The 26,859-nt window shown below is 41.8% G+C and overlaps 1 protein-coding gene across 1 annotated transcript in view; it reads right to left on the reverse strand.

Annotated features, from left to right (window-relative positions):
* Positions 1–17,539: 17,539 nt before the first annotated feature.
* The window catches only part of exoc6b (exocyst complex component 6B), a 79,794-nt gene continuing 70,474 nt past the window's right edge, over positions 17,540–26,859 (reverse strand). The window contains 2 exon segments of the mRNA XM_065950372.1: positions 17,540–20,698; positions 21,526–21,638. Coding sequence (XP_065806444.1) covers positions 20,572–20,698; positions 21,526–21,638 — 240 coding nt within the window. The 3' untranslated portion in view covers positions 17,540–20,571.

Consider the following 26,859-nt stretch of genomic DNA (forward strand, 5'->3'; position numbering starts at 1 on the left):
ACTCCCCTTCCCTCCTCCTCCTCCATCCCTCCCCTCTGCTCCACCTCTTTCAGCTCCTAGAGGACCCCCTCTCTTCCCTCCTCCTCCTCCTCCTCCTCTTTTCCCCTCAGAAGAGGAGGGGTTGGTGTAAAGTGAGCGGCGCAAGAGGAGAGGAGGCTTGGAGCGTGCTGGAGCTGGCAGCGCGCCAGAGAGAGAGCGAGAGAGAGAGAGAGAGAGAGAGAGCGAGAAAGAGAGAGAAAGAGAGAGAGACGGGGCTTGCAGTAACTTTTATGACTCGTGTCTCCGTGCAGAACGTGCGCACTCTTGAACTAATCACCTGCAGAACAAAATCCAAGAGTACAAATCAGTAAGAAAGACTTCTGCAGAATCATCCGGGGCTGCGTCCCAAACTAACAGGGAGACGCGCTTTTACGCACGGAGCGTTTGGAGCGTTGGTTCAATTCAATATGCTCGAGCTCTCTCTCACGTTCAGGTCCCTGATGCATCATGGGAAAACCAACAGCAGACCTCGGACCCCAAACTGGTCTATGTCCTGGTTTTCAAATTGATCCTGTGCCAAAAGTGTAAAAAGAAGAGTGTAAAGCTGATCCATAGACTCAGCGGTAATTAAAGTGACCGATTATTCTCCTGTAATTATAGTGACGTACACATGGAGGAGGAGAGGGATTCCTTATTTCTTTCTTTTGTTTCTTTTTTCCTTGTTAGATAGATGATTGATACTTAAACTTTTTGATGACTGTCTCTTTTTTTTTCACACCTCACCTTTTAGTCGAAAGACGGACTTCTTTTGTTTTTGTTTTTTTGGGGCATTTTTGCCTTTATTTGATAGGTCAGCTGTAGAGAGTCAGGAAATGCTGGGGGGAGAAAGTGGGGGATGACATGCAATAAAAGGGCCAAGGATTTGAACCGGCGGCCGCTGCAATGAGGACTATAGCCTCTGTACATAGGGCGTTCGACATAACCACTAGGCTACCGGCGCCCAGACTTCTTTTGTTTCTTAACTTATTTCATTTTTTTTGTTTTTTCTTTCTTTATTTCTCAGTCTTCTCCGTCACCCGTCCTCATCCAAAATGCCTTAATCTCCGATGATTTGGGAGCTGAACCAGCTGACTCTTGTAACCTTCAAGGTTAGGTTAGCTCGGGGGCCCTCGTCCCGGTCCACGTGTCTGTCCCCTGTCATGTCCTCGCCTCACTTCTCCTTCCTAAGTCTTCAGGAAACAATCGGATCAATGAGGCGCAGGCGTCGGGGGAAGTCGGGGCTGTTCTCCACACTCCGCCGTGCCAAAGCAAATGGCTGGCTCCAATTAAGGTCCTCAGACTGTGATCAGGAATATTACCGGGGTGTTATACAATGGAGAGGCCGAGCGGAGACCCTGACCCCAGCTGCAGCACGCACACACACACACACACACACACACACACACACCTGCAGAAGGTCGCAGAGACAGGAAGGAAATCAAGTCCTTAACTGTATCTCACAGCTATAGTTTTCTCTCATTTTCTCTCTTTCAATTTTCTTTTTTCTTGCAAACATCAGCTTGTTGCAAATGTCCAACCTACAAGCCCTGTCACCTACATTCCTCATTTCTCTTTCCCTCTATCCTCCGCTCCTTCTGTCTCTTTATCTCCCCAAGCATGGGACATATGGAACAAATATAAGTGGGATTGAAGATCTCTTTTAAAATATTTAACTCAGGGAGTGCAAGGTCTTTCTTTCTCTTCTTTTCCAGCATCTCCCACTTGATCGCTGAAAACGGCTCAATGCTGCCGCCTAGCGGAGGAGAAACACATGGCAGCCGGCCAGAAAGAGAGGATGAAAGATTATGGGAATGAGAGAAAGGGGAAAAAAGAGGGAACATTTGATTTTCTGACTTGTTGAGTTAAAGATGTGTTTACGTTTTCTTTGTTCCCCCTCTGAAAGTCTTGGAAGTGTAAGTTTCACTGATTTAAAATCCTCTGGTGAGCACAAATACACTCATGAATACACACACAAACACACACACACTGATGTCTTCAATGGTGACATGAGAGAAAGGTTGTGGATAAATCAATCAACTTTTTACTGCCTTAAAAAATGCTTATATTTGACTCTTCACACCGAAACATAAAATCAACAATGCATACACAAATGCATTGTCTTTGCAGATACATGCAAAAACTCAATCAATGTGAAATATGTCTGACCTCAGTGTATACACGCAGGTGACCTGTGTGGATTATCATAAAGGAAAGACTGAGTGTAGTGTATGTAAATCCTGCAGCACAACAGCCTTAAGGTACAAACCAGTACATTCATACACAGAACATCCTGTTTTTCTAAACAACAACCGCTGATTATGCAAAATCTGTAAGGTATGGAGAATGATTAGACAGGGTACTTAAAAAAAAAAAAAACAAGAACTCTGCATACATGTACGTGTATGTAAAGTGCAAAAGACTTTGTTTTATAAACGTTGCACTGCCATCTAAAATTTTATTTTAGAGACGTTGTTTTTGTTGTTTTGGGTTTTTTCTTCCTTTGGTTTTACAGTTAAAGACGAGTTTACGTTCACATTCAAGTTATTACAAAAAAGTTTTCAAAGGTGCCAAATCAAAAGGACAGAAAAATAAACTTTAGGTGGAATGGTGGGAGTGTCAGCACCATGGATAGCACCATTTCACAGCACATTTACAGAATCAAACCATTTCTGTCTTTTGTTTTAAAATTGGTTAACAAAGAGAGACAGAAATGTAAGCTTAAAGCGGATTTAAAGACAATCAGGACTGGAATTTGGGAATCATGATTTTCTCAGTATGGACTTGTTCAACTGGAGGTTTTCTACCCTCTTTTTAGACTGCAGACTCTTCCAAAGATCAGTTAATTAATCGTCATGACAACCTAAATCTTTATGAAAAGACAGAAATCCATCCAGGGACAAGAACAATATCCAAAAACGAGAAAAAAATCCTTCCATTAACGGGTTGTTTATTGTGTTTTATCTCATCGGTTAAACATTATTTCAGTGATCCAGCAAACACTTGACCACATGCCATCCATGGTTATGTTGGATTGGATGTTTGTTACAGTTAAGATCATGCATTATATCACTAATACCCAAGGCAGAGAGTCTTTACGGTGATTATGGGTATGAGAGTGATGTAATAGACACTCGTTGGCAGCATTAAAGAAACCATAATCACAGTAGAGAATGCCACTGAAACATTGGAAGCGATGTAACTGTTGTAGCTGGTCAAGGCCAGTATTAACTACTTTATTTGGCCTGAAGTTCAAAACGTTTGCCCAAAAGGTTCCCTCCAAAGGTTCACAAAACCAATCTGGATGTATTGACTTGATTAATTGACTGTGAAAGATTAAAGAAAACATCAGTGGACTCTTTTTTGGCCTGAAATAGTTGATGGAAACCACCAAGTAAATTCAGAGGGTAAAACTTCCTGTGTTAAAAATGCTAACTATCTCAGATGACTCTTAGCACCATAGCTAGTTGGCGACAGGTCTGGCTGAGATTTGCCCCAGGAATATATCCTGCAAAATGGAAAACATGGGGACCCTGCGCTACCAACTGAAAGTAGACCAGGGTCCCCATGTTTTCCATTTTGTGCCCCGAATTGGTGGTTCGACTCTCTGCAACTTTGGGTTCATGTCATCCCCTAGACTTTATTCACTACATGTTTCTCTTTAGGAGTCCCAGCCATTAAAGGCAAAAGGTCAAAGATATATATTTTTTTAATTGAAGATTGGGAAGTTGGCATTCCTGGGAAAGCTTGTGCAAGAGTTCTGACCCAATTAAGAAACCTCAGATCTGGAAGGAGTAATGCTGAATCCATTCTGGTTGTGGTGTAGTTGGTCAGCATTTTACCTTTTCAGAATTACTTGACATATTGGCAATAGCCAAACTGATCTATATCTTCATCCATTAATAAGCCCTACTGCTTCTTGTTGGATTAAGGGCTGTAGCCAACACTAGTTGACATTGGGCTCTTTGCAGATGATGTGATACTGTTTGCTTTATTAGACAATGACACACAGTATGCAATCCAGTGGTTTTATGTTTAGATGAAAGTCAGCACCTCGTAGTCTGAGTCCTTGGTTCTCTGACAGTAAACAGAGGTTCATGCCCAGTTTGAGTATTTTGAGATCTTGTGAACAAATCACATCCTGTACAACATCACTCCCTCTCTTGTGCTATTGCTCAATTAGAGCTTTGAGTTAGACAACATTTTTCAATCGTGCCTTTGTCCCATAAAGGGTCAGGTTTAGTTAGAACCAAAAAAAAGATCTGGTTTTATTCATGCGTCTTGAATTGAATCTCAGTGTTGTAATGGAAAAAAAACCTGCAGTGGGGGAGTTGATGATGTTAAGGGAAAGCAGCTCTGATTCAAAGCTGATTCACAAACTTCTGCTATAAAAAAAACTGACCTAATCTGTTCAATTGGAGTTCAACAAAGGTTCGAACCAGCTAAAATGCTTGTTCACCAAAAAATAAAAATAAATGCTGTACCGGAGCTTTGAGTGAATTCATCCTTACCCTACAAGGCCATGACCGTATAATGTGTCAGGCTTGCAATGTTTCCATTCCAGGTCAGGAACGAGAAGATTTGTCAGTGCTTAAGCCCATTAACGCCATTATGTGTGTAAGTTAGATAATTACTACTTTGGTGTGGCTGCCGCGCGAGTGTATGTGTTTCATTGTATAAGCAAAAACCGCCTTATCTGTACATTCCATGGCTATGTCTGTCTGAGCTTTTAACACTTTATCTAAACACACTCCCGCTCACCTCAGTTAGCCCGTGTGCAGACGGTGAGGGTGTGTGACAGTTTGGGGAGGGAGAGAAAAGAGTGTGTCACAGAAACAGAGAGAGAGAGTGTGTGTATGATGATGTGTGTGAGTTTTGCTAGCGAATGTATTTTTAATTTCCTCTGACCCTGGAGCAACCTTTTACCGCGGAGGTGTTTAGCTAAGGCTTTAGGAGGCTCAGGGGGACACAAGAAGTGAACAAGAGCACATGCACAAAACAAGAAATAGAAGCATAACATACGGAGGGGGAAAAGAAACAGTTCAGTTCATGTTGAAGTAAAATAATATGGACTCAGATGCAATAGTATACACAAAACAAACAAGAAAGAGGAATGTATGGACACAGAAATCTGAGTAAAAAATCTTTGTTAATCGCATGCAACAGAGAATAAATGGTAAGTAAATATAAACACAAGACAAAGAAGATGTGCCGGCAAAAATGCTCAATTCCTTCAAAAAAATGTTTATTATAAAGTGAAAGATATCCTGCATATTTGAACATATATGGTAGATTAAATGAAGTGCATGTTTTGAAGGTATAGTAAGCATTATATCACTTTAAATAAACAACTTGAATTTTGACTTTTAACAAATACGTGACGCAAACACTGAACATTACAGTTTAACACTTTTACACTTCATACATACTTGAATTTATTTATTTAAAAGGGACAATGCAATTTAACATAATTTCAATACAATTACAACTAATAAACTCGTGTCCCCAATACTTTCTTTATAATTTGGTGTATATTTATCTATTTTTACGTTTAATTATATTTATGTGTTTTAAAGAGTAGATGCAGATGATTTTTATTGCATGGCTTTGCAGTTCAGTCAAATAAAGAGCCTGCCAAATAAAGATCCTGAATGTATGTTTCCTGGTTTACAGTGATTCTTGAAAGAGGTTGATCGTCTTCAAAGCAAAAGCACAACCAAAAGCAGAGTTAGTATTGTCATGGTACCAGTAAAACCGTGAAGTAGAAAACACACTTGAAATGGACGCACTCTTGTTTGCCTGTTTTTGTTACAAAGTGGGAACCATATCAAAAATACCAATATTAGAAGACACATGCTTACCAGGCATGCTCATACGGGGACTTGTATCATTTCTGAATTGTAAATAGTAGGCTTTAGATGGACCATGCATGAGTAGAGCCAAAATGGAAAACACTTAAAATTGGTGTAACCTTTAGTACTTGTATTTGATACAAAGTGGGGACGTTGACACAATGCCACTTTTTGAGGACCCATGAGATAGAGCCTGCGGGGCATGTGCTGATACAGGGATTAGTAACTTATATTTATTTTCTGAATTTAAAAATGTCAGTCCCTTCCAAGGTCTAAGAATTAAGGGAGTTTCTCTTGGGATGCTATCTGTTTATCAGTTAATCAGAGATTTCGATTATATGCATAACAATAAGCTTCATTCAAGCATGAAACATGATTATTATTATTTAAGATTAAATCATGAACCACCCAAGAAAGAACACAACACATCTATTTGGAGGGAACAAGTAGTTCTAGATATTAATGAAAAATACTGGGAACATGAGCAGTAAAAAAAAACATATTTTGATACAAAGACCAAATTCAGAAATACAATCAAAAAAATAAATTGCATGAAATGAATTCAAGATGTAATGCATAAAACTTAAACTGACTAAATATTCAATAAGATAATGAGGGGGGTGCGAGGCAGTCAAAAACAAGACACTAATGACCTCATTATTACACATGCACACACACACACACACACACACACACAGATGTCAGTGGCACCCTGGTGACCCTGCAGCCTGGGTTATATTAAAGCACTCACTGTCGTAAAGGTCAGTGAGCTCTGACATCATCACATACTGCCGACTGATTCACCTCACACACACACAGATTTATAGGAAGATTAACAATAACACACTGATTTACAGGCAACACAGTCAGACTTCTGAGGGGTTAAAAAAAAAAAAAACAAGATCAACAACAGCCAAGAACTCATTTAAACTCTGAAACACATCATCAGCCTTTTTGTTTGCTGTGTTTTATTTTTATTTGTGGGTGTTCCAAAGCAAAAACAGTGGCAGGGAATTACGGGAAGTCACAGCCAGTACAACTGGAAATTTAACTCAAAACTTCAAAACTAATTCGCATTTGTGGAAGGGTCTACGGATGCTAGGCCAGATGCCTTCAGAAAGGTGACACATATCACATAAGACTTGGGTAATCTTTTGTTCATTATTTCGGTTTTCTAATATTTTAATAAGAAAGTGTTGTTTTTCCTGAAGTTGAAGGTCTTTCAGTAGCTACAAAATTGCCAAAAATGTCTCTCTACTTTATGGCTTTGGTTCCACCATTTCACTCAATCTCAGCATCACACTAATTAAAAAATACATAAATAAAGCACTGTTCCATTTCAAAGCCACATACTAGGGGACCTGAGGGGACCACCAGGTTTTATGAGGCGGATGCATAATTAGACTGACTGGAGTAAACATCAATTCTGATTTCCTCTAGGTAGGAAAGGATGTTCTAATCGTGGAAAAAGATGATCATCACAAAGATTTTTATTAAATTAATTTTAACTGGTTGGTGAACCTTGTGCTATGTAATCACAGGCTGCACCAATTAGCTTTGCAAATTTTATCATCATTTTGGCTCTTAGTAACCTCTTCTACCAAATTAAAGCTGTGTGTTGAGCAGCAGGGCATCTGCAGAACCGGTGGTTACGAATAAACAATAAAAAATGACCTTGCAGAGCTGAAAACAACAACAACAAAACAACAGAAAATCAATTGGAAAGCAAAGAAACCAAAAACAGAAGCATTTGCCAAAAACGTCATTCAGAAGTTACATATGTGGCAACGGGTAAGATGGAGGCTTCTCCACGTGGCAATCTGTGTTTAGGATCAAAACTTCGCCTCTGTTGAATTATATCCCTATGTGCTTTTAGGAGTATTAATAAACACTTTCTGAATTCATTAAGTGAGCCTATTTTGACGATAAAGCTCAGAAAGTTAATATTGTGGTTTTTGTTAAAGAAAAATACGAACACTTCCCAAAATAAAATGACACATTTTTTATTTGGTTTTTGTTGCAAGCAAAGTCTTTTTTTTTTTTTTATATCTGATTGACTACAGACCTGTTCCATCCAAAGAGAAGCGAAACTGAACAGAAGACATACTTCATGGATGAATTTAGCAGGAAGAGGAGAACTATCTTTGCTGGCTTTGGTGCCCACAAGATCCGGGGTCAGTGACTAAGTGTGGTAAAACAGAACAGGATTTCATGCAGATTCCTTGAACTAATTAAGTACAAAGTGGCCGTTCCCCCTCCTCGCCAAATTTTCTGGATCGGGACTTGTGGGAAGACTTCTGAGTAAGAACTAGGATGTGGGTTTTTTTCTGCTGCTCCACGAGGTTAGTGTGCGACAACTTAATTAGGGCTTCATTTGATCAGATCTGTGTTTCCAGCCGTGGCTTTACGTCTGACAGAGAAGACAGTTCAGATCAGTTTTTTTTTGTTTTTTTTTAAACTTAAAACTGCTTTGGTGGACCGCTAGGTTGTGGGTTTGAAAACCCTCATTGTTGCCTAAGGGGAGTAGCTGGGTAATGTTGTCTTCCTTAAACACTGCTAATGAGCCTTTGGCGAGGTTGTAGTGCTTGAATCAGGCTACGGTCACAGATTGTTCTATTCTCTTACCCCCCCTGATTTGACTTGTTTTGTTTGAGGTATTTTGTCTTTCTGGGAGTATCTTGAACTCCTCTTGTGCCAAGCAAGTTCTCGAAATGAAACAACAAAACATGCAAGTAGTTCGGCTGTTTACACACTTTCGACCTCTGAGTTTAGAAGTTGTGTTGTAGTTCAACTCTATGCCATTGATTCATATGTTATTAATTTAAATTGAAGAAATTGTAACAAATTGCTATTGCACTGGCCACATCTTTCATCATTTTGCCTTTGCATTTCTGCTTTATGTGCTACATAGAAAACTGCTGTCTTTAGTTAACCATGTTGCTATGCTTCTCAGTGCTGATTTGGTTTGTCAATAAGCTTTCTTGAATGTTTCAAATTCTTCTTATCAGCAAACTTCAAAAAACAGTCAGTGTAAATCCCAAGCAGTATGGTTAAGTTGCTGCTAGCTTACAAACCTAAGCTAGGTGACGTTATCTATAGCTTAAATACTTTGTAAGTGGGTATGTTAACTAGTTAGCTGGCCTTATAACATGTACATTACCAGCAAAATGTATCCATCATAGTTTTGGCATAACAGTTTTAAGTTGAGCTAACAATAAAAGATGTAGCTAACAGTACAGCAGCTTCCTGATGACTGAAGATAACATAATAGCGTAATAGTGTAATTTTGATTGTTGCGACTTGACAACTGGTTGTTGTTAAGCTAAAATGTGTGTTTCTGCTTTTGCTGAAAAACTTTGTGATTCAATTTGATGAGCTAGGGGTGGGTTTTATTTAACACCAAGTGCTCAAAGCTTGGAAAAATGAAATGGACATAAAATTAAGCAAACTTTATTTGTGAGAAGCAAAACATTTGTTGTGACTTTATAGTCTTTTTACCGAATGTTCCTCCTCTCAGAGGAGTCTGTGGCTGTCAAAGAGGCCTCAGGGGACCATTTTGCTACTCGTGGGGATGGAGAATGTTTTAAATTATGAAAATATCTCTTTGTTTTTAGTGTGATAGACAGACAGACCCCAATCCAGCCTTTTCAGCGGTCGCAGTGACAGACTTTGACGTAACAAATCTCAAGGATGAAAGTGTTTCTTTTGATGTGACAAATAGTCGTTCTGATGAAGAAGCTGTGCAGAAAAGAAGAGCGATGCAGGGAGGACAGAGCGGCAAAAAACTGCATGTTTTTAATGGCAAAATTATGTGATAAATGACAGAAACAAATGAGGCATGGAGAGGCAAATGGAACGTCAAAGACAGTGGGGTTTATGTGCTGTGGTTTTCTCTCAAACAAACCAAAGGACAATCAACAATGTACCAGATTGAAAAAGAGATGACAGACATGTTTAGAAACATATAATAAGCCAGATGCTTCCTGTTGATTTTTCTGTTTTTTCAGTTAATCTTATCCTCTGTTTCATTCCTGTTCCTCCCATCTCATCATGGGTTTTTTTCATCTTTCTTTCTTTGATTCATGTTTTTCCTTCTTTTTTTGCTATAGTATCAAGTGTTGAGATGTGCTTGATAGCAGCATGTATCTAGAGATTATGGTTTTGACCAGTAAATCCAGAATCTATTAATTTACATTCACGACGCCAAGAGGATTAAACCTACCAGCTTTGATATTCTTACGGCCTTTTCATGTGGTTCCAATGTTTAGTTTATTGAACTGACCAACTACTCTGTTCTGTCCAGCAAATAGAAGTATGTCCAGAGAGAAAGCAATGACCATATTAGGTTATTATTTTAACCCAAACTATCAGCTTTCTCAACTGCCACATATCGTCGAAACAATTTGTTTGGCTGTAACGTCCAAGCTCATAGCAAAGGAAAGTGCTCCAAAGATATGTTCAGTTATCCGTCTCAATTTGGACACCTGAGAAATTAAGGGATGGAATAATGGTTCAGTCTCACACAGTCTCTCTAATGTTGTCTCGTCCATAGATTTTAGCTTAATGAAAAACGAGACAAATTCAAATGCTCAAATTAGTGTTGATATAAAGATTCATCCTCAAAGTTCAAGTTCTTTCAGCTGATTTACAGCTGTCTCATTAAAGATGACAGAATTTCAAGCCATCAAATTAGTCTTTATACTCTCAACAGATTAGTCTTAATATGATCCAAACAACAAAAAACACCTGTTCCGGTGTCATTTTGAAAATGTGACTATAAGATATTAATTAATTGGATGTACAAGGTATATTATATTTACAAGAAGTGTTGTGCATCTCAGTAGCAATGGTCAGCTTTAGCAAAAATGAAATGATTGATTTATTTGTTGAGCGGAAAAGCCAAAAAGTTAAAACTTTTGGTCATGCTTTTACACAGGTTAATATATATATATATATATATATATATATCAGACAGTAACACCTCTGAACATAGAATTGAAAATGAATGTTCAATGATCAGAGTTGTTAATTTAGCAATAACTGTGTATAGATGTCTTCTCTGTTAGGTGCACTGTATTTGAGAATATTGTATTTTCCTGATTATTTTCTGGTTTTACATTCACCCATCCATCAACCAATCCATCCACCAATCCACCAACCATTCACCAGTCCCCCATCCATCCACCAATCCACCAACCATTCACCAGTCCCCCATCCATTCACCAGTCCCCCATCCATCCACCAATCCACCAACCAATCCATCTATCAATCCACCAATCCATTCGTTCATCCCTTCATCATTTCAGCCACCCATCCATCCTCCCTCCTTGCCCACTTAGACTTAGACTTAGACTTTCTTTATTGTCAGTCAAACTTGTACTTTACAGTGCAGATAAGAACGAAATTTCGTTGCATTTGGCCCGTTGTAGTGCAGGATAAAAACAGCAGCATGTATTTACATGTAAAAAATAAAAATAAGGTGCAGATATAAATAGATATAAAAAGAAAAACTATGAGTAAAAATACTATTCCTAATAAAGAAATCAACCCTTTTTTTTTGGAACAACTTTATCTTCATTTCTGCTTCTGGTTTCTTTTTTGTTCTGAAGGATGTTGTGGATCAAATCTGACCAAGCCTCTGACCTCAGACTTATATTTTAAGAGAAGAACCAAAAAGCAGATAACACGGCTGCTCCATGCTGAGCCGCCTGCAAACTGTCTGCGTGTCAGATCTCCCGCTAACTTTCTCACCGCTCGGTGCCAACTTGGCGACACTCACAACCCCGAAACTATGAGTCTGCAGTGCACATTGGGTACAGAGACTGTGTGTGAAACATGTTATAAAAACACGTTTGTTACACACACTCGTTTGCTCTCTGACACACACAAACACACTCTGTTGTTAATCAGAGAGTTTATAGATAACACATGTAGCATCAGTTTCCCATGATGATACATACCGCCGTCAGCTACACAACACAGTTCATCAGGTCAACGTGGTGAGTTCATGAGAATGCAAATGTGTTTGTGTGTGTGTGTGTGTGTGTGTGTGTGTATGTGTGTGTGAGTGGAATGGTTAATTGGCGCCTGGAATGAGTGTGAGTTTGTGTTAAATCGTGTTTTACGAGCATTTGTGTCTGACTTCCAACAGTCGTTCTGTTGTAGGGAGGTGAAGAGGCAAATAAAGACATCTGGGCTCCATGACTCAAATGTGTGTGTGCACGTGTGTGTGTGTGTGTGTGTGTGTGTGTGTGTGTGTGTGTGTGTGTGTGTGTTTTTCTTCATTCTTTACTCATCTTTAAATGTTTAAATTCTTGAACTCTTGTTTCGTTTCATCAGCTGTGGTGTGAAAAGTTCAAATTCATTGGATGTTTTTTTTACGAGTACCTTAAAAAAAAGCAAAGCGATAAAGTCAGTTTTCCAATAAAAACAGGAAACTATTCATGTTAAGTAAAGACAAATGCAAAAATAATGTATTTTCCAAAACACCTAATTTTTCTTACAGTAATCAAAACAGAAAATACTTTGTCAGAAAAAAAGTAGATTTTCACCCAGTTGGGGTTCCTGGAAGCGTATTGTTAATAACGGTATTCCTATGACGTCAGAGTTAAAAAATGTAAAGAATATTGTCATTTTATGTTGAGTATAAAATATATGGTTGTTTGTTACATGTTTTAACTTTTCATTGACATCATTACGTGTTTCTATGAACAGCTCATGACACACTGTTTAAATACAACATGTTTCATTCACCACAGTGTGACGACAACAGAAAGGAAAGAACACATTAACAATAAACAGGTTTAGTTTCAGGTTAATTTCCCTGAAACTAAAACGGTCATCTGTTAGTCAGTCGCCCACCAAGATATCTCTCTCTCTCTCTCTCTCGCTCTTATACACTACATCGTATACACACACTCACTAACACACACATTTCTGAAATTCCCCCGAGACGTCTGTATCCAATCACATCTAAAACGGCAATTACGGTAATACCGCCCGACACTTTAATGTTTTTGTATTTACCGTGAAGGCGAGGGCAAAAATCCAGCAAAAACACACGCACACGCACACACACACACACACACACAATGTACGTAGTAATAGTCTCACAACACTGACAGTAAGTTATGTGCTCAGCCTTAATAAAGCTTCATTAGAATTCAGCTGTAGTCATATGCAGTAAGTAACTTAACAGGAATGATTCACTGTCAGGGCTTTGCACACGCACGCACGCACGCACGCACGCACGCACGCACGCACGCACGCACGCACGCACGCACGCACGCACGCACGCACACACAGTGGGTGTTTCTGTAACCTCTGACCTCTCAGGCTCATCAATAACCAAAGGGTCGAGGAGAAGTGTGTGCGCTGTCTCATCCGTCTTCATTAGAGCTCTGTGGGAGTTTGTGTGTGAATGTGTGTGTGTGTGTGTGTGTGTTTGGTAGCATCGAGAGACACACACACACACACACACACACACACATTCAGAAGTTTAAAACAGAAATTCAGTTTTTTGGGGGAAACAGAAAAAATGTGTTTAGTGAGTTTTTTTGGAAACTGAAGGAGTTCAAAATTAAACACACACACACACACACACACACACTCTTTTCATATCTTAGTATCATCCATCCGTCTCTCTCTCTCTCTCTGTGTTCCTGCAGGATGGAAAGTTTAACACCCAGATTATCTGATGAACAGATTCTTTTTTTACTGTCGTTATCTCTCAAACTGGAGCAAGACGACATGCAAACCAGTTCAAACCAGGAAGTGTAGTCCTTGTTTAAAGCTTGGTCCACTATGATTGGTCAGATTTCAGTAACTTCTATCATTATATTTTCCTCTAGTTCAAGACTTATTAAGATGCTTTACATTAGAGATTGTACTGAAACCAAACAGGAGACAGGTCCCACATTGATACACAGCCGAGTGGATGGGGGAGGGGCGGTTCTTCATTTTCCCTTTCTCTCTCGTGTTACTGTAGCTTTAAGGAGAAACGGACATAATGGGCAAATATGACTTATTAAATATTTACAGAGGAAGACTAAATGAAGTGACTGCGGGTTGTTATGTCTGCCGTCTCTGCTTATATTAAGAAGGAAAGGAAACAAGGAAGCACACAAGGCCGCTTCCTCGCTTCCTCCACTTGCTGCTGTGGGTTGAAATTTGTTTGAAGGAAGTTTTTCGGCAATGTTTGACAAATGACTTCCTGTTTCTAAACTTAGCCTGTTCATCTCTTCCTCGTGTGCCAAAATCACACACACACACACACACACACACACACACACACACACACACACACACACACACACACACACACACACACACACACACACACACACACACACACAGATAGTGGATGAGACGCTCTGTCGGTGTCTCCGCTTGCTTGTGTGTGTGGTCCCCCCTCCCCGCGCAGCATCGTCATGACATCAGTGACCTCTGGTAACCTCGGGACGACCTCAGCCGACCTTTCACCTCTGTAGGTCAGGATGAGATCAGAAAGAGGTACAATGGACCAAAAGAAGACGGAGAAAGTTAAATAAGTCGATTTGAATGTTTGAATGTATGAAGAAGGTTTTTGTAGATTTTGATAAATTATAAACTTTTTGCATTTTAAAGGCAGGGTTGGTCATTTTCCTCCAGATCCACTTTTTTTGGTTGAACTTGTCTTTAGGTCCTGACAGAGATTAATAACTCAGGTTCTCTGAAAAAAAAAGGAAAAAAGAAAATCCTTCATCTGTATCAGCTGTTAGCCCATAAAAACTTTGACCAATGTCTGCCACGAGGTACCAATCTGATGAACCAATCACACACCTCCCTGTCTCCCTGCTCGTTCTCTACCTCTTGCGTGCTCTAGCTCACCCTCAAAGCTCGTCACCGATGACTTTAGGAGTTTATACTGTGAGTTTACTGACCGCTGAATGAGACATGAGACGACGTAGTTTCTAAATGATGCAAGAGACGAGCTGAGGTTCACTTCTGGAGCGACGGTGCTCGTGCATGTGAGTGAGGGGGCGTGGCTTTAGAGGGAGCACAGAGGGGAGGGGGTGCAGACGGAGCACTGAGGGAATGCTATTTTCCAAAATTACAGAAAATTAAAATACAGAATTCACTAATTGAAATATATATTTATTTACAGTTTATCAGATTCTGTCCTTTTAGCTTTTTAAGAAAGCATTTCAGATTCGTAGCCATAAATCAGGTTCATATTCAGCTCCTTCATCGAGGCCTCTTGATGTGTTTGGCTCGTGTTTAAAAGACTCAAGACAGCGGAGGAAACGTGAGGGTCGTTTTATTGGGGGGGGTCTGGATGCTCTTGTGTGTGTTTGAAATCTGCTTCTCCTCACACTTTGGCAGCCTGCAGGAATCAGAGACACTGAGGCTGTCAGACGAGTAATAATGAGATAACACACTCTGCAGCTCTGTGTCGTACTGTAACACATCTTGTAACACTCAAACTGTCCGAGCTGCAGGAAGAGAGGGCTCCAAACCATCCGACAAACGTCACACACACTTAAAAAGGTCTTCACGTCTTCTTCTGCCAAAGCTGCTTTAATTTCTCTTGATTCCTCTTTTTATCACGGCTTATATTTCGTTCAGTTAAATCACACGCTGCGCTGAAACGGCCGAGCAGGAAAATAATTAATCAAATTCAAAAGTGAAACGTTATTTTAATCATGACTGCTTCAATCGTGGAGATGCTTTTTTTTTTTTTTTTTTTTTGTGTTTGTGCAAATTAATGAATTGTTTAATTGAAAGAGAAAGTCGTCAGTGTTTTGGGTATCTGTGAAATCATCGGCAAACAAACACGTCGCAGATGTCGCCGTCATTGTTGTTGTCCAGCGGGAAAGAACACAATGTCTCAAAAAGGCTCGGCCCGTTCACATCATTAAAAAAAAAACAACAACAAAAGACGGATTTGCATCAGCGGCTTCATTCGTGTATCTGAACGATTCGCTCTGCTGCACGTCTCAGCTCCTGATCGAGTTATGTTCAGGTTATCTGGGGGGAGGTCAGCCCGGCTCGATGAAACGTAGCACAACCAAAGAATGTAAATATGAAAGTCTGAGTGACGTCATCCATCTGTTCCTGCAGGGGGGGGGGGAGGGGCTCCGGAGGCTCATCAGCAGCAGCCGCCATGTCGGAAATGCTGTCTCAGTCTAACTTTCAGTCAACCTAACGACAGATTTTAAGCCTCTTTGTCGAACCGTTACATCGCTGTGATGAATGAATGTCCCCAAAAGGAAGGAATCTGTCACCAACCTGGCAACCCTGCACACTTGACGAGTAGCAATGTTAGCTCATGCTAGCTAGCGTGAAGTGCACAGGTGATGAAAATGAATCGATTTCTAATCAGACAAAAGAGAGACCCAGATGGATGGACACAAAGCTGTGTCATTAAAGAGGGAAAATGAAAGACTCACGTAGCAACCAAAAATCTACATGAAGATACGGACTACAGCGAGCAAACAGGAAGGGGTTCTGAGGGAAAATGAAAAAAGGTACGAGACTTTTCTGAAAACCCCTTCCAAGTGATTGCATCCTCTCTCACGCTACCTTTTACATTTTTAAACCATGAACAATATCAGAAGGAAGCCGAGAAACTGGCTAACCCATGCTTGAGTTCTGACTGGCTGCAGCTGGGAGCTAACCCCCTGACCTTACAGTTATGACTCTTCTGTTGAATCACATCCACTCTGCATGTAGTCAGCTGCGCACATGATCAGTAGTTAAACTCAACAAACTTCCTGTAACACAAACAATCTTCAAAAAACAAACCAGTCCAACCCCCTCTGACTGATCTGATGCAGCGACCACAAACCGGTTGTCATGACTCTGTGAAATCTGTAGCTTCGTTGAATGTAACACATTTAAAAAAGGGTAAAAAAAATAAAAATGACACAGCTGAGAGGAGGGGAGGAAAGATTTCTCGAGATCGAGCTCAATCAGTGCATGAACGTTTGAGGAAACACTTCAAACTGGAAATGTGCAAGAGCAGAGAGAGAGAGAGAGAGAGCCCGAAAAGAAAAGAGAGAAAGAAAACGGAAAGAGGGTTTTTTTGTGAGGCATCCTGCGCTCCACCGCTCCTCTATGGACCGCTGGAACACTCACACACACACACACACAAACACTCACACACACACACACACACACACACACACACACGAACACACTGGAGCATGCAGAGAGTTTGTGTTGCTTTGGACTCGAGTCGCTGCCCTCCACTGAACAAGAACACACACACACACACTAAGTCAGGAGAAAGTCCTCGTTAATCACATCGCTCACTGCAGACGGCCTGCTGTCTCTCAGGTCAAAGGTCAACCGGGGACACAGGGAGAGAGAGAAGGTGAGAGCGGGACGGAGAGAGAGAGAGAAAGACTCGGCAACAAGTGTTTGGAAGACGTTAGGACGAAATCATTGTTAATCTGAACGTGAAGTTTTCGAGAGAAATACAGCTGGACGGGCCCAATCAAAAGCTGGTGCCCCGTGTGAGGAGGCTGTAGTCCTCCAGGCGGGAGGCCCGGGTTTGAATCCCTGCAGGTCATTCTCTTCGATATCAGACGTTACCCACTGCCCTGCCCCCCAAAAAAAGCCCCAAAATAAAAGATAACAAGGTAAGATTCACATCACTTCAGGACTGAAATGAGAGTCGACACAACGTATTCTCATCAGTTTTTTCCTTTTATTCCATTTTCCTGTTGCAGGTTTTATTAGTATTTGACTTTAATTTTCATTCATTAGTGGTTTTTTTAATACATCAGTGTGTACAGTGCGTCTGTCTCAGTAAAGATCTCTGCTTACAAAAATATCAAACTAAAGGAAGAGGCGGCGGCAGCAGCGGCAGCGGCAGCGGCAGCAGCAGCAGCAGGGCGAGGACTCTGGACACAGATGCAATAACGCTGTCGCAGCTCCACGACGAAATACTTTAAATCTAAAGTGGCCTGAGCTGACGGGACGTTTTTTAGTGCCCAAGTGGGGTAAGCGAGTAATCACAGAATCCAAAGAAGGAGATAACATTTCAGGTTTTATTTCTTGTTTTTAATTAAGGTCAGTGTTGTAGAAATCGAAATCGGTCTTGGTCTCGTCTCAGGAATAGAAAAGGACGTTTACTTGGTCTCAGATTGGGTGGACTCGGCATTTTAAATCAAGGCCGGTCAAGACCACAACTGATAGTCTCTTTCACATGTCATTACTGTGATTAGAAGGAAAACGCCCCCTGCACACAAGATGATGATTTTTCATTGATATTTATGGTCTTGGTCTTGACTCAGTCTCCGAGCACTCTGGTCTCGGGTATGTCTTGATCTCGGTTAGTCTGGTCTTGACTGTAACACTAATTTAGGTCTTAAAAATCCAAGTTCTAAAATGCTCTTAGGCCAAATCATAAATTATATTTTTTAACAATTTATGTCATCGGGACGCTCCATGAATAAATCGACCTGCAGGAGGTGATGGGATGTGGTTGAAAATGTTTGAAAAATGAATGTTCAGTACAACGTGTCCAGACTCCAGACGGTGCCGTGCTGCTGCTTTAATGGCAGGAAAAACAAAACAAAACCAACAAAAACATAAAAATACAGCAAAGGCACGTTCAAAAAAAGACGGCCCGATTCCCTTAATAACACCGGAAAAATGATACACAGCTAAGGATGGAGGGAAAAAATACACACACACACACATCTGCATAAACAAACACACACACACACACACACACACGATTTAACAGAAACACACACAACATGGTGTCGCTGAATAAATCAAACATGGCAACTTTTGAAATGGACAGAACAGGAGGAAGAGTTTAGTTCCCTTCTTGCACACACACACACGCTGTAGGTTTGAATCCCTTTATAAAGCGCCCTGACTAACACACACACACACACACACACACACACACACACACACACACACACTGCTGCAGTTATTATTGCACCCAAGTTGAAGACAAAAGCAGAAAACAAACAAAAACAAAGAGACCCATATTAGTCCAAAGTGTAAATGTAATCGTGTGCTCAAACAAACACACACACACAGCTGGTTTGTGTGTGTGTGGAAGACGTAAAAAGTGTGTGTGCTCACATTAGTACAATACTCTATACAAATTAGTCCAACCAAGCACATTAAACACTACTCGGTTGCCAGATTGGGGGGACACTAACCCCCTCTTTAAGACCCAGTTTATCATATATATGAGGAGTAGAAAACGCTAAAGCAACAATTCTAATATGATTAAATGGAAGAGCAGGAACGGGTTGCCATGTTTGGACAACATCCCCCTTTTTTGTAAATCCCAATGTTTAAGAAGATGGGATTTAGTCGACGGGATAATTAGTGTGGCCCATTCAAGTGTTAACAGGTTTAAGTGATGAAAAAAGGGTTGCCATGTATGGATTATTATCCCTCTTTATCATAACTGATGCTAACTGCAGTAGCATTCTGTTTATTAATTAGCCACCGTCTCCCTGAACCGGATCTCAGTGCTTTTCTTGCAGGAGAAATTTAAAACGCTACGACCGTCTGTGATGTACATTCAATACGTTCTGTTGTTGTGCCACAGCGAGGAGAGTTTTGTGAGGTGATGGATCACAGCGGGTGTTAAAAATAATTAGACCGGATTGAGACAGATTGCAGGAAGCGGACGTGAAGCATCAAATCGCCCCAAAAAAATGTGAACTCTTGGGTTAATTAATCCGACAGAGAATCTAGAAAACAAATCGAGCCATCCAATGACCCACTTCCTCTTTTATAACTGATGCTAGATTGGAGAAAAGGAAGCATGGCGACGCCAGTTCTTCCTCATAAGTTTGGATAAAACCAATAAACAAACTGAGGTTGGCGTTGCCTTCAGTTGAAAAGATAACGTTCAGACTGTCAGTGTGTCCATTTGATGATGAATCCAGATACTGTGCCGATTGATTTTAGAAGTCTGAACTTCAGAAAAAAAACAATGTAAGAGGATTTGTATTTTATTTGAAGTTCATGCCACATATTGAGGTGACGAAAGACACAAGATTACCTTAAGATGTGCCTTACTCCAGACGCTCAGGGCGGTCCTATCTGACTTCATCTGGAACCACATTATAGCTGGAAGTGTTGCAACGCCAACCTAACAGTGGGATTGTCTAAAGAGGGAGATTATCTTTTTTTTTTTTTTTTTTACTTTCTCTTTGCTTGTAAGTCGGAAGACATGGCAACAGCACACATCGTTTCAGACACTAGTGTTGAATCCAGAATAATCCATGCAGACATGTTGGTGAAATAAACAGAGACGGATGGGATTTAAGAGGAGAGCTTCCGTTTGTTTCTTGTTTTTAAGACTTGGACACAAAAATTAGGAGTAGTAGATCGGCCTGTAGTGTCGCTAAGTTGACGTCTGCTTACAGAAAGTGTCGATAGTAGTTTGATAAGAGGATAAATTGTGTGAAAATGTTAAGTTGTAGCCCCAGCAGTTATGCAGAAACAGCAGCTTAAATCACTCTAAGAAATAAGTTTGTTATCCGACGGCTTGTTGCAGATTTAAACTGGTTGTTCAGGGTGTTAGAGATGACCTAAAAGGTGCTGGTTGTGGTTCATGGTGGACCAGTGGCGGTAAGGTGCAGGGATCAGGTAACGGTTTAAGGTTTTAACAGATGGATGAAGAAGATTTTGGATGGTTTTGAATAGGGGAAGGCGGTTTGGAGGCAGGTGGCTGTCTCTAGGTGTGGTGCTGTGCGATGAGGTTGCGTAGCTGCTTGATGACGGTGTCGATGAGTCTCTGTCTGTCTCGGTCCGTCTTCCTGAACTGTGCGAACATGTTGTTCTTTCTGCTCGTCTCTTTCATCCTGAGGGAAACGAGAACGAGAAGGGAGATGGAGGGAGAAGAAGAAGAGAAAGTGAAGGAGTGAATGCATCATTGCTTGATTGCTGTAAGTCCACCACTATGCACTGCAGAAGAAAACACACTCAAGTGCACAACAGTCCGAGCATGCTCAGTAGAGACACCACATGTCGCTGATACAGTCACCTGTCAAAGAAGAAAAAGTGCGTTCCAGCTCATGGGTTTGGTCTGTGTTAAGTTCCAATGTGTCACATGAGACGGTGTGTGTTTGGTAGCAGAACGCTGGACCGCTATGGACCTCCAGGAAGTTCAGGGGGGACCAGCGGAGCAGACAAGCCCCAGCAGGGTGCATCCTCCTGGGCACAGAAAAGGACCACCGGGCCTGGTCCCCCTCCGGAGGTCCGGAGACAAAATACTGACCAGGATTAAGGAAGGTCAACCGGACTGTACCGAACAATGGGCGCAATCATGTGACTCTGTGTGTGCGAACCAGGTCATTTCCTCTTTCTTTTATAAATTCGTTTTAGTAATTGACATGCTAAAATCTGCAATCACTCACACACACGACGCAAACGATACTCACGGCTTTAAAAACCTGTCAAACATGACGGAGAGGAGACAGGTATGAGCACATGACATGGAGGTAAAGGTGGAGTTGTTCTAATAGGACAGCAGATAAGGATGATTTTTAAACAATTAGCTAATGTCTGGATTCATTATTTGTGAAGATTTTTGTCTTTAATGGTTGAAAAGAAACAAATCAGGAATCTAAGGGCAGTAGGAAGAGAAAGAAAAACATCAAAATGTGAGGATGAATGAAGTATTTCTTACTTCTCCAGCAGGGCCAGTGCGCTGTGTGGGTTCACTCTCAGGTATTTGCAGGTGGGTTTACCGTAGTCAGCCAGGTAGGTCGACCAATCCCACTGCGTGAAAAGATCCAGCAACTAGAGAAAGACAAGACGGATGGAAAGAGATGACTGACAAGCTGAAGGCTCAAAGAAACACCTTTAATTGTTGGAAGATTATCTGAAGCAGAAACACCTGCTGAGCGAGACCAGCGATCAGATTTGGTACCCAATTAGAAACCAGTAGCATGTGAACTTATTACATCCTTTGAACATTTAGTGGGAGGTGAGAAAAACGTTTGTTTTACAGGTAAGTTATGATGTGTGAATCTGGAAATGGTTTAGTAGCTATCAATTTTTAAATCTTAGAACAGTAGTATGCTAGCAACAGTTAGCCTTAAGGTTAAAATGTTATTTAGTATAACTTTTTATAAATACATTTTTTATCTTATTCTATTTGCACTTTCCACAATCCATCTCACCAACTAGGCATCACCGGAACAACTCTCGCCTGATTTCAATCCAACTTTTCAAACAGTAAACTGTCTGTCGCCATCGGAAACTCACGAGCCCAAATATGGTGTCCCTCAAGGCTCCGTGCTCGGACACCTCCTCTTTATCATTTACTATGCTGGCCCCTTCGATCAGATTAACCCGCAATAACGTCTCAATTTCCACCCGTACGCCGATGACACACAGCTCTAATCGCAGTAAACGTTTCTCTGAAGGGGTGAATCACCAAAAAACTCCAGTAGTCTTTCAAAGATTTACACAAACTCGCAGCGTAATCCGGATGTTGATGTCAAACGTCACCATAACATTTAACAGATGATCAGCTGACTGATCTTTGAAAAAAAAAATCTACTGGATTGCTCAACCTCTGGGATTCTTTCAAGTGGAAGAATTCAAGTAAACAAACAGGAAAATGTGCAAACAACAGAGAGAAACAGAAGGGCGCAGGAGTCGAGGAAAGAAGGAGAGAAGGGGACGGAGATTGAAGGAGAGTAGGGGGGGAGTCTTCCTTTAAATGACCTACATTTTAAACTGTTGCATAACCTGCTGCTGCCCTGCTGAACTCAACTTAACACACACATATATATATATATATATATATATAAACACACACACACAGGCAGGCAAACCTGTAAACCAGCAGACACACACAAACACACACACACACACACACACACACATATATATATATATATATATATATGAGCAGGGAGCCCCAGTGAACTCTGGGTAACACCAAACACACACAGATCCAGAGAGAGAAACCATATGTGAGCGAGGGATGAGAGAAGAGGAGGAGAGGGAGGGAGGGAGGGAGGGAGAGCAAAACCACATGTGGGGGAGAAAATGAGAGAGTAAAGATGGAAGGAGACACAGATGGAGAAAAATGAATAAAAGAAACAGAGAGAGAGAGAGAGAGAGAGAGAAGGAGGGGCAGGTAAAGATGGAGGGATAAGAGATTTAAAAGAAAGAGGCGGACGAGTGTTTGGAGATGAAAGAGTCGAAGGAGGACAGAAGATAAGAGTGTCACGGCTGCTAAGTTCAGACGGGAAACAAGGGATATTATTCTGCAGAAAGTTGAATAAATAAACATAAACCTCCATTATTGACATTCCTGGATTGCACTAATCTCGATTCAACAGTTTGACGCAGAATTTTGTCCTTAGCCGTTTCCGACTGCAGTTTCAAGCCGCGTTATTCACGCCTCCTGTGATGTTTACGCTGTAAGCACATTATGAAAAGTCGAAGCAGCCTTTACACATTCTGCATCACAACACAGAAGTCCAAGAGCTAAAGGAATAAAAGCTCTTGTTCACACAGTCCCAGGGTGAAGAGGTCACAGCTTTTACCTGACTTCACCTCAATCCGAGCGCTTCATGAAAACAGGAAGTCTCCTGAATACGTTCACCTCTCTGTTGAGTTATTCAAACTTCCTCTCAGTCGGACTTACAAGACCGACGGCTGATTTGCACTTCCTGATCTCTTCCTCCCTCCCTCCTTCTTCCCACACTTCTCTTCCTCCCTCTGCTTCTGTATTCACCTCTCTCTCTCGCTCTCTCTCCTTTGTCCCTGAACTCACCCTCGCACGGCCGAAGTTTGACCCGCTAATCTTCCCAAATAAACAAGTTCAGACACAAACTTCGGGCACACGGGCTGCTTGAAAACACACAAACAGGTACAAATAAAGACACTTACATAAAGAATAAATGTCACCCGGCTGTGAGGTTATGTGAACCGATCCCGTCTCTTAATTAGATACAGACACATGGGAAAGTGTGTGTGTGTGTGTGTGTGTGTGTGTGTGTGTGTGTGTGTGTGTGTGAGAGATAGAATCAAGGTGACGCCATGTCTGATAAAAGAAGGTACAGTAGCTGCAGCCATGACAATCTGTGTCAACACACACCCAGATATGATGAGGTCTGCAGCCAGATTATATTCAACACGCACGCACGCACGCACGCACGCACGTGCACACACACACACGTGCACACACACGCACGCACGTACACCCACACACTCAAATCACTCAACAACATCTCCTTCTTTCAGTCTTTTCTCTTGAATTTGTCTTTTGTGGTTAAAAAACAAGATTCTCACGAGGGATGAAGGTGAACGAGGAAAGAGGAAAAGGAGTGAAGGAAAGGAGGCGAGGAGGAGAATTAAAAGGAATTTAGGTGTGAGTATGGGGGAGGAAGACGGGACATTTCGAAGATGAGAAAGAAGAAAGGAAGGACACAAGGAGTGTTGTAGAGAAAGTAAGGAGACGAGGAATTAAAGAAAATAGGAGACGAGAGGGAGGAAATGGGAAAAGACAAAAAAAAGAGGAGAGGAGGTGAAGTGAAGAGGAGACGAGATGAAGGGAGAAGAGGAGAGACAAAAAGAAGGAGAAGAAGGGTTGAAACAAGGAAAGGATGGAGGAATATGAAAGGAGAGGAGATGGGAAAGATGAAAGGTTGGGGTGGAAGAGAAAAGAGGAAAACATGAGTTAAGTTTGGGACAAAAAAAGGAAGAAGACATTTTAAAAAGGAGGGAAGGAAAGGAGAAGAGATGAGGAAAGGGGAGAGGTAAGACGATGAACAGAGGGCAACAAGGACAAAAAAAAAAGAGAGATCCAGGGGAGGCGAAGGAGAGGAGAAGAGGAAACAAAGTGATGAGGCAGAAAGTAATGGAGAGATGAAGAGAAACAGGAGAAGATGGAGGGAACAAGGAGATGAGTATAGGCAGAGAAAATGAGGAAAGAGGGAGGTGGAGATGAAATAAATGAAGAGGGGAGGGGGGGAAGAAAGGGTCGTAAAGTAGAGGGTGAGAACGAGAAAGCGACAAAGGAGGTGAAAATGAAGAGAGGGAACACGGAGGTAAGGTGAAGAGGAGGAGAGAGAGATAAAAAGACGAGGAGAAAAAGAGGAGAAAAAAGGATGCTGGGAAGAAATGGAGAAAGGTACAGGGGGAAGGAGGTAGGGAGAAAGGGAAAGGAAAGGAGAGGAGGAAACAGGTAAGGAAGGAATATAAGGGGAGATGGGGATAAAAGGTACCAGAGTTCAGAGGAGAAGAGAGATGAGAGGAAAAAGGAGGAGAGGAAGAAGAATGAGGAGAGGTGGAGAAAGGGATGGAGAGGAGAGAAGACGAGGGGAGGAGAGGTAAGGAGGTGAGGGGACATGAGAGGAAAAAAAACGAGGAGACAGGAAGAAGAAAAGAAAAAGAGCAGAGAAAATCGAGGAGAAGAGGGAAAGAAAAGAGGAGACAAGGATAGAGGAGAGGAGCACGGCGAGTTTGGGTGAACTTGAGGTCAGTAGGTAAGTTTGGAGGGAACGAGGGAGGGAGGGAGGGAGGGAGGAGGGGTGAGGGAGGGCAAAAGCAGTAGGAGACGGGAGGACAGAAGGGAGGAGGAGGAGGAGGAGGAGGAGGCGGGACAGATAAGACGGATGAAAATGTAAAAGAGAAGAGGAAGAAGGAGGAGAAGAGTGTGACTCGTTCCAAAAAAACGAGCCACACGCGAGCCAGCAGGTCCTCCTGGCACACACACCTGACCCCCGATTCACCCTACACACACACACACACACACACACACACACACACACACACACACACACACACACACACACACACACACACACACACACACACACACACACACACACACACACACACACACACACACACACACACACACACACACACACACACACACACACACACACACACACACACACACACACACACACGGGGGAGAAAACGGCAGGTCTCTCTCTTCACCTCTCGCTGAACTTCTCTCTCCGTCTCGCTCCCCCTCTCTCACCTCGCCGTGACCTCCCCAGCGCTATCGCTCCTGTCTCCTCACACACACACACACTCACTAACACACACACACACACACACACACACACACACACACACACACACACACACACACACACACACACACACACACACACACACACACACACACACACACACACACACACACACACTGATTATTGCTTCCTCTTATTCTTCTGGGGGGGGGGTGACATGTTCTCCTCACTTTTCTTGTTTGTTTTCTCTCATTTCTCCTCCGCTAATGGGCTTCTCTCCCTCCTCCTTTTCGCGTCTTCACTTTCTCCCTCTCTCTCTCCCTCCTCCTTTTTCCTTTACTAAATTTGCCTCCATCTTCCCCCCCTCCCTCTCTCTCCTCTTTCACTTCTCGTCCTCTTCTTCCTCTCCTCTCCTTCTCCCTTATTTTCCTCCTCTTGTCTCTCCATTCTTCCTCTATGAACTGAACTTCTCTCACCTCACCCTTGCATCCTTCCTCTCTTCATACGTGCTCGCTCTTCTCCTTTCCTTCACTCTTTTCCTCCTCCCGTCCCTCCTTCCTTTACATCCACCTGTACTTTTCTGTCTCCTTCCCTTTTTCCTCCACTCCTCTATTCTAATTGTATCTCCTTTTTTCCTCCCTTGTGTCCTTTCCTTTCTTCGTTAAGTAATCACCTTCTTTCTCTCCCCCGTTTCTGTTTTTCCAATACTATCTTCCATCTTCCCTTCTTCTCTCTCTTCCACAGATCTCCTTTCTCGTCCTGATTCATACATCCCTTCTTTCCTACTTCATCCTCCTCTTCTCTTTCACCTCTCCTTCCTCCTTTCTTCAACTCAGCTTCCAGGTTTTTTTTTCCTAAATTCTGTTCCTCTCAATCTGAACTTATTTCCCCCCTTAGTCTCCACTTCTTCTCCATCTTTCACCGTCCCCCATCCCTCCTCCTCTCCAAATCAACTTTAGTCCTTATTGTGCATCCACACCTCTCGTCTAGTCCCCCCCTCCCTTCCTCCTCTTCCC

Source organism: Labrus bergylta, chromosome 22, assembly GCF_963930695.1.
Source record: "Labrus bergylta chromosome 22, fLabBer1.1, whole genome shotgun sequence".
Lineage (NCBI taxonomy): Eukaryota > Metazoa > Chordata > Actinopteri > Labriformes > Labridae > Labrus > Labrus bergylta.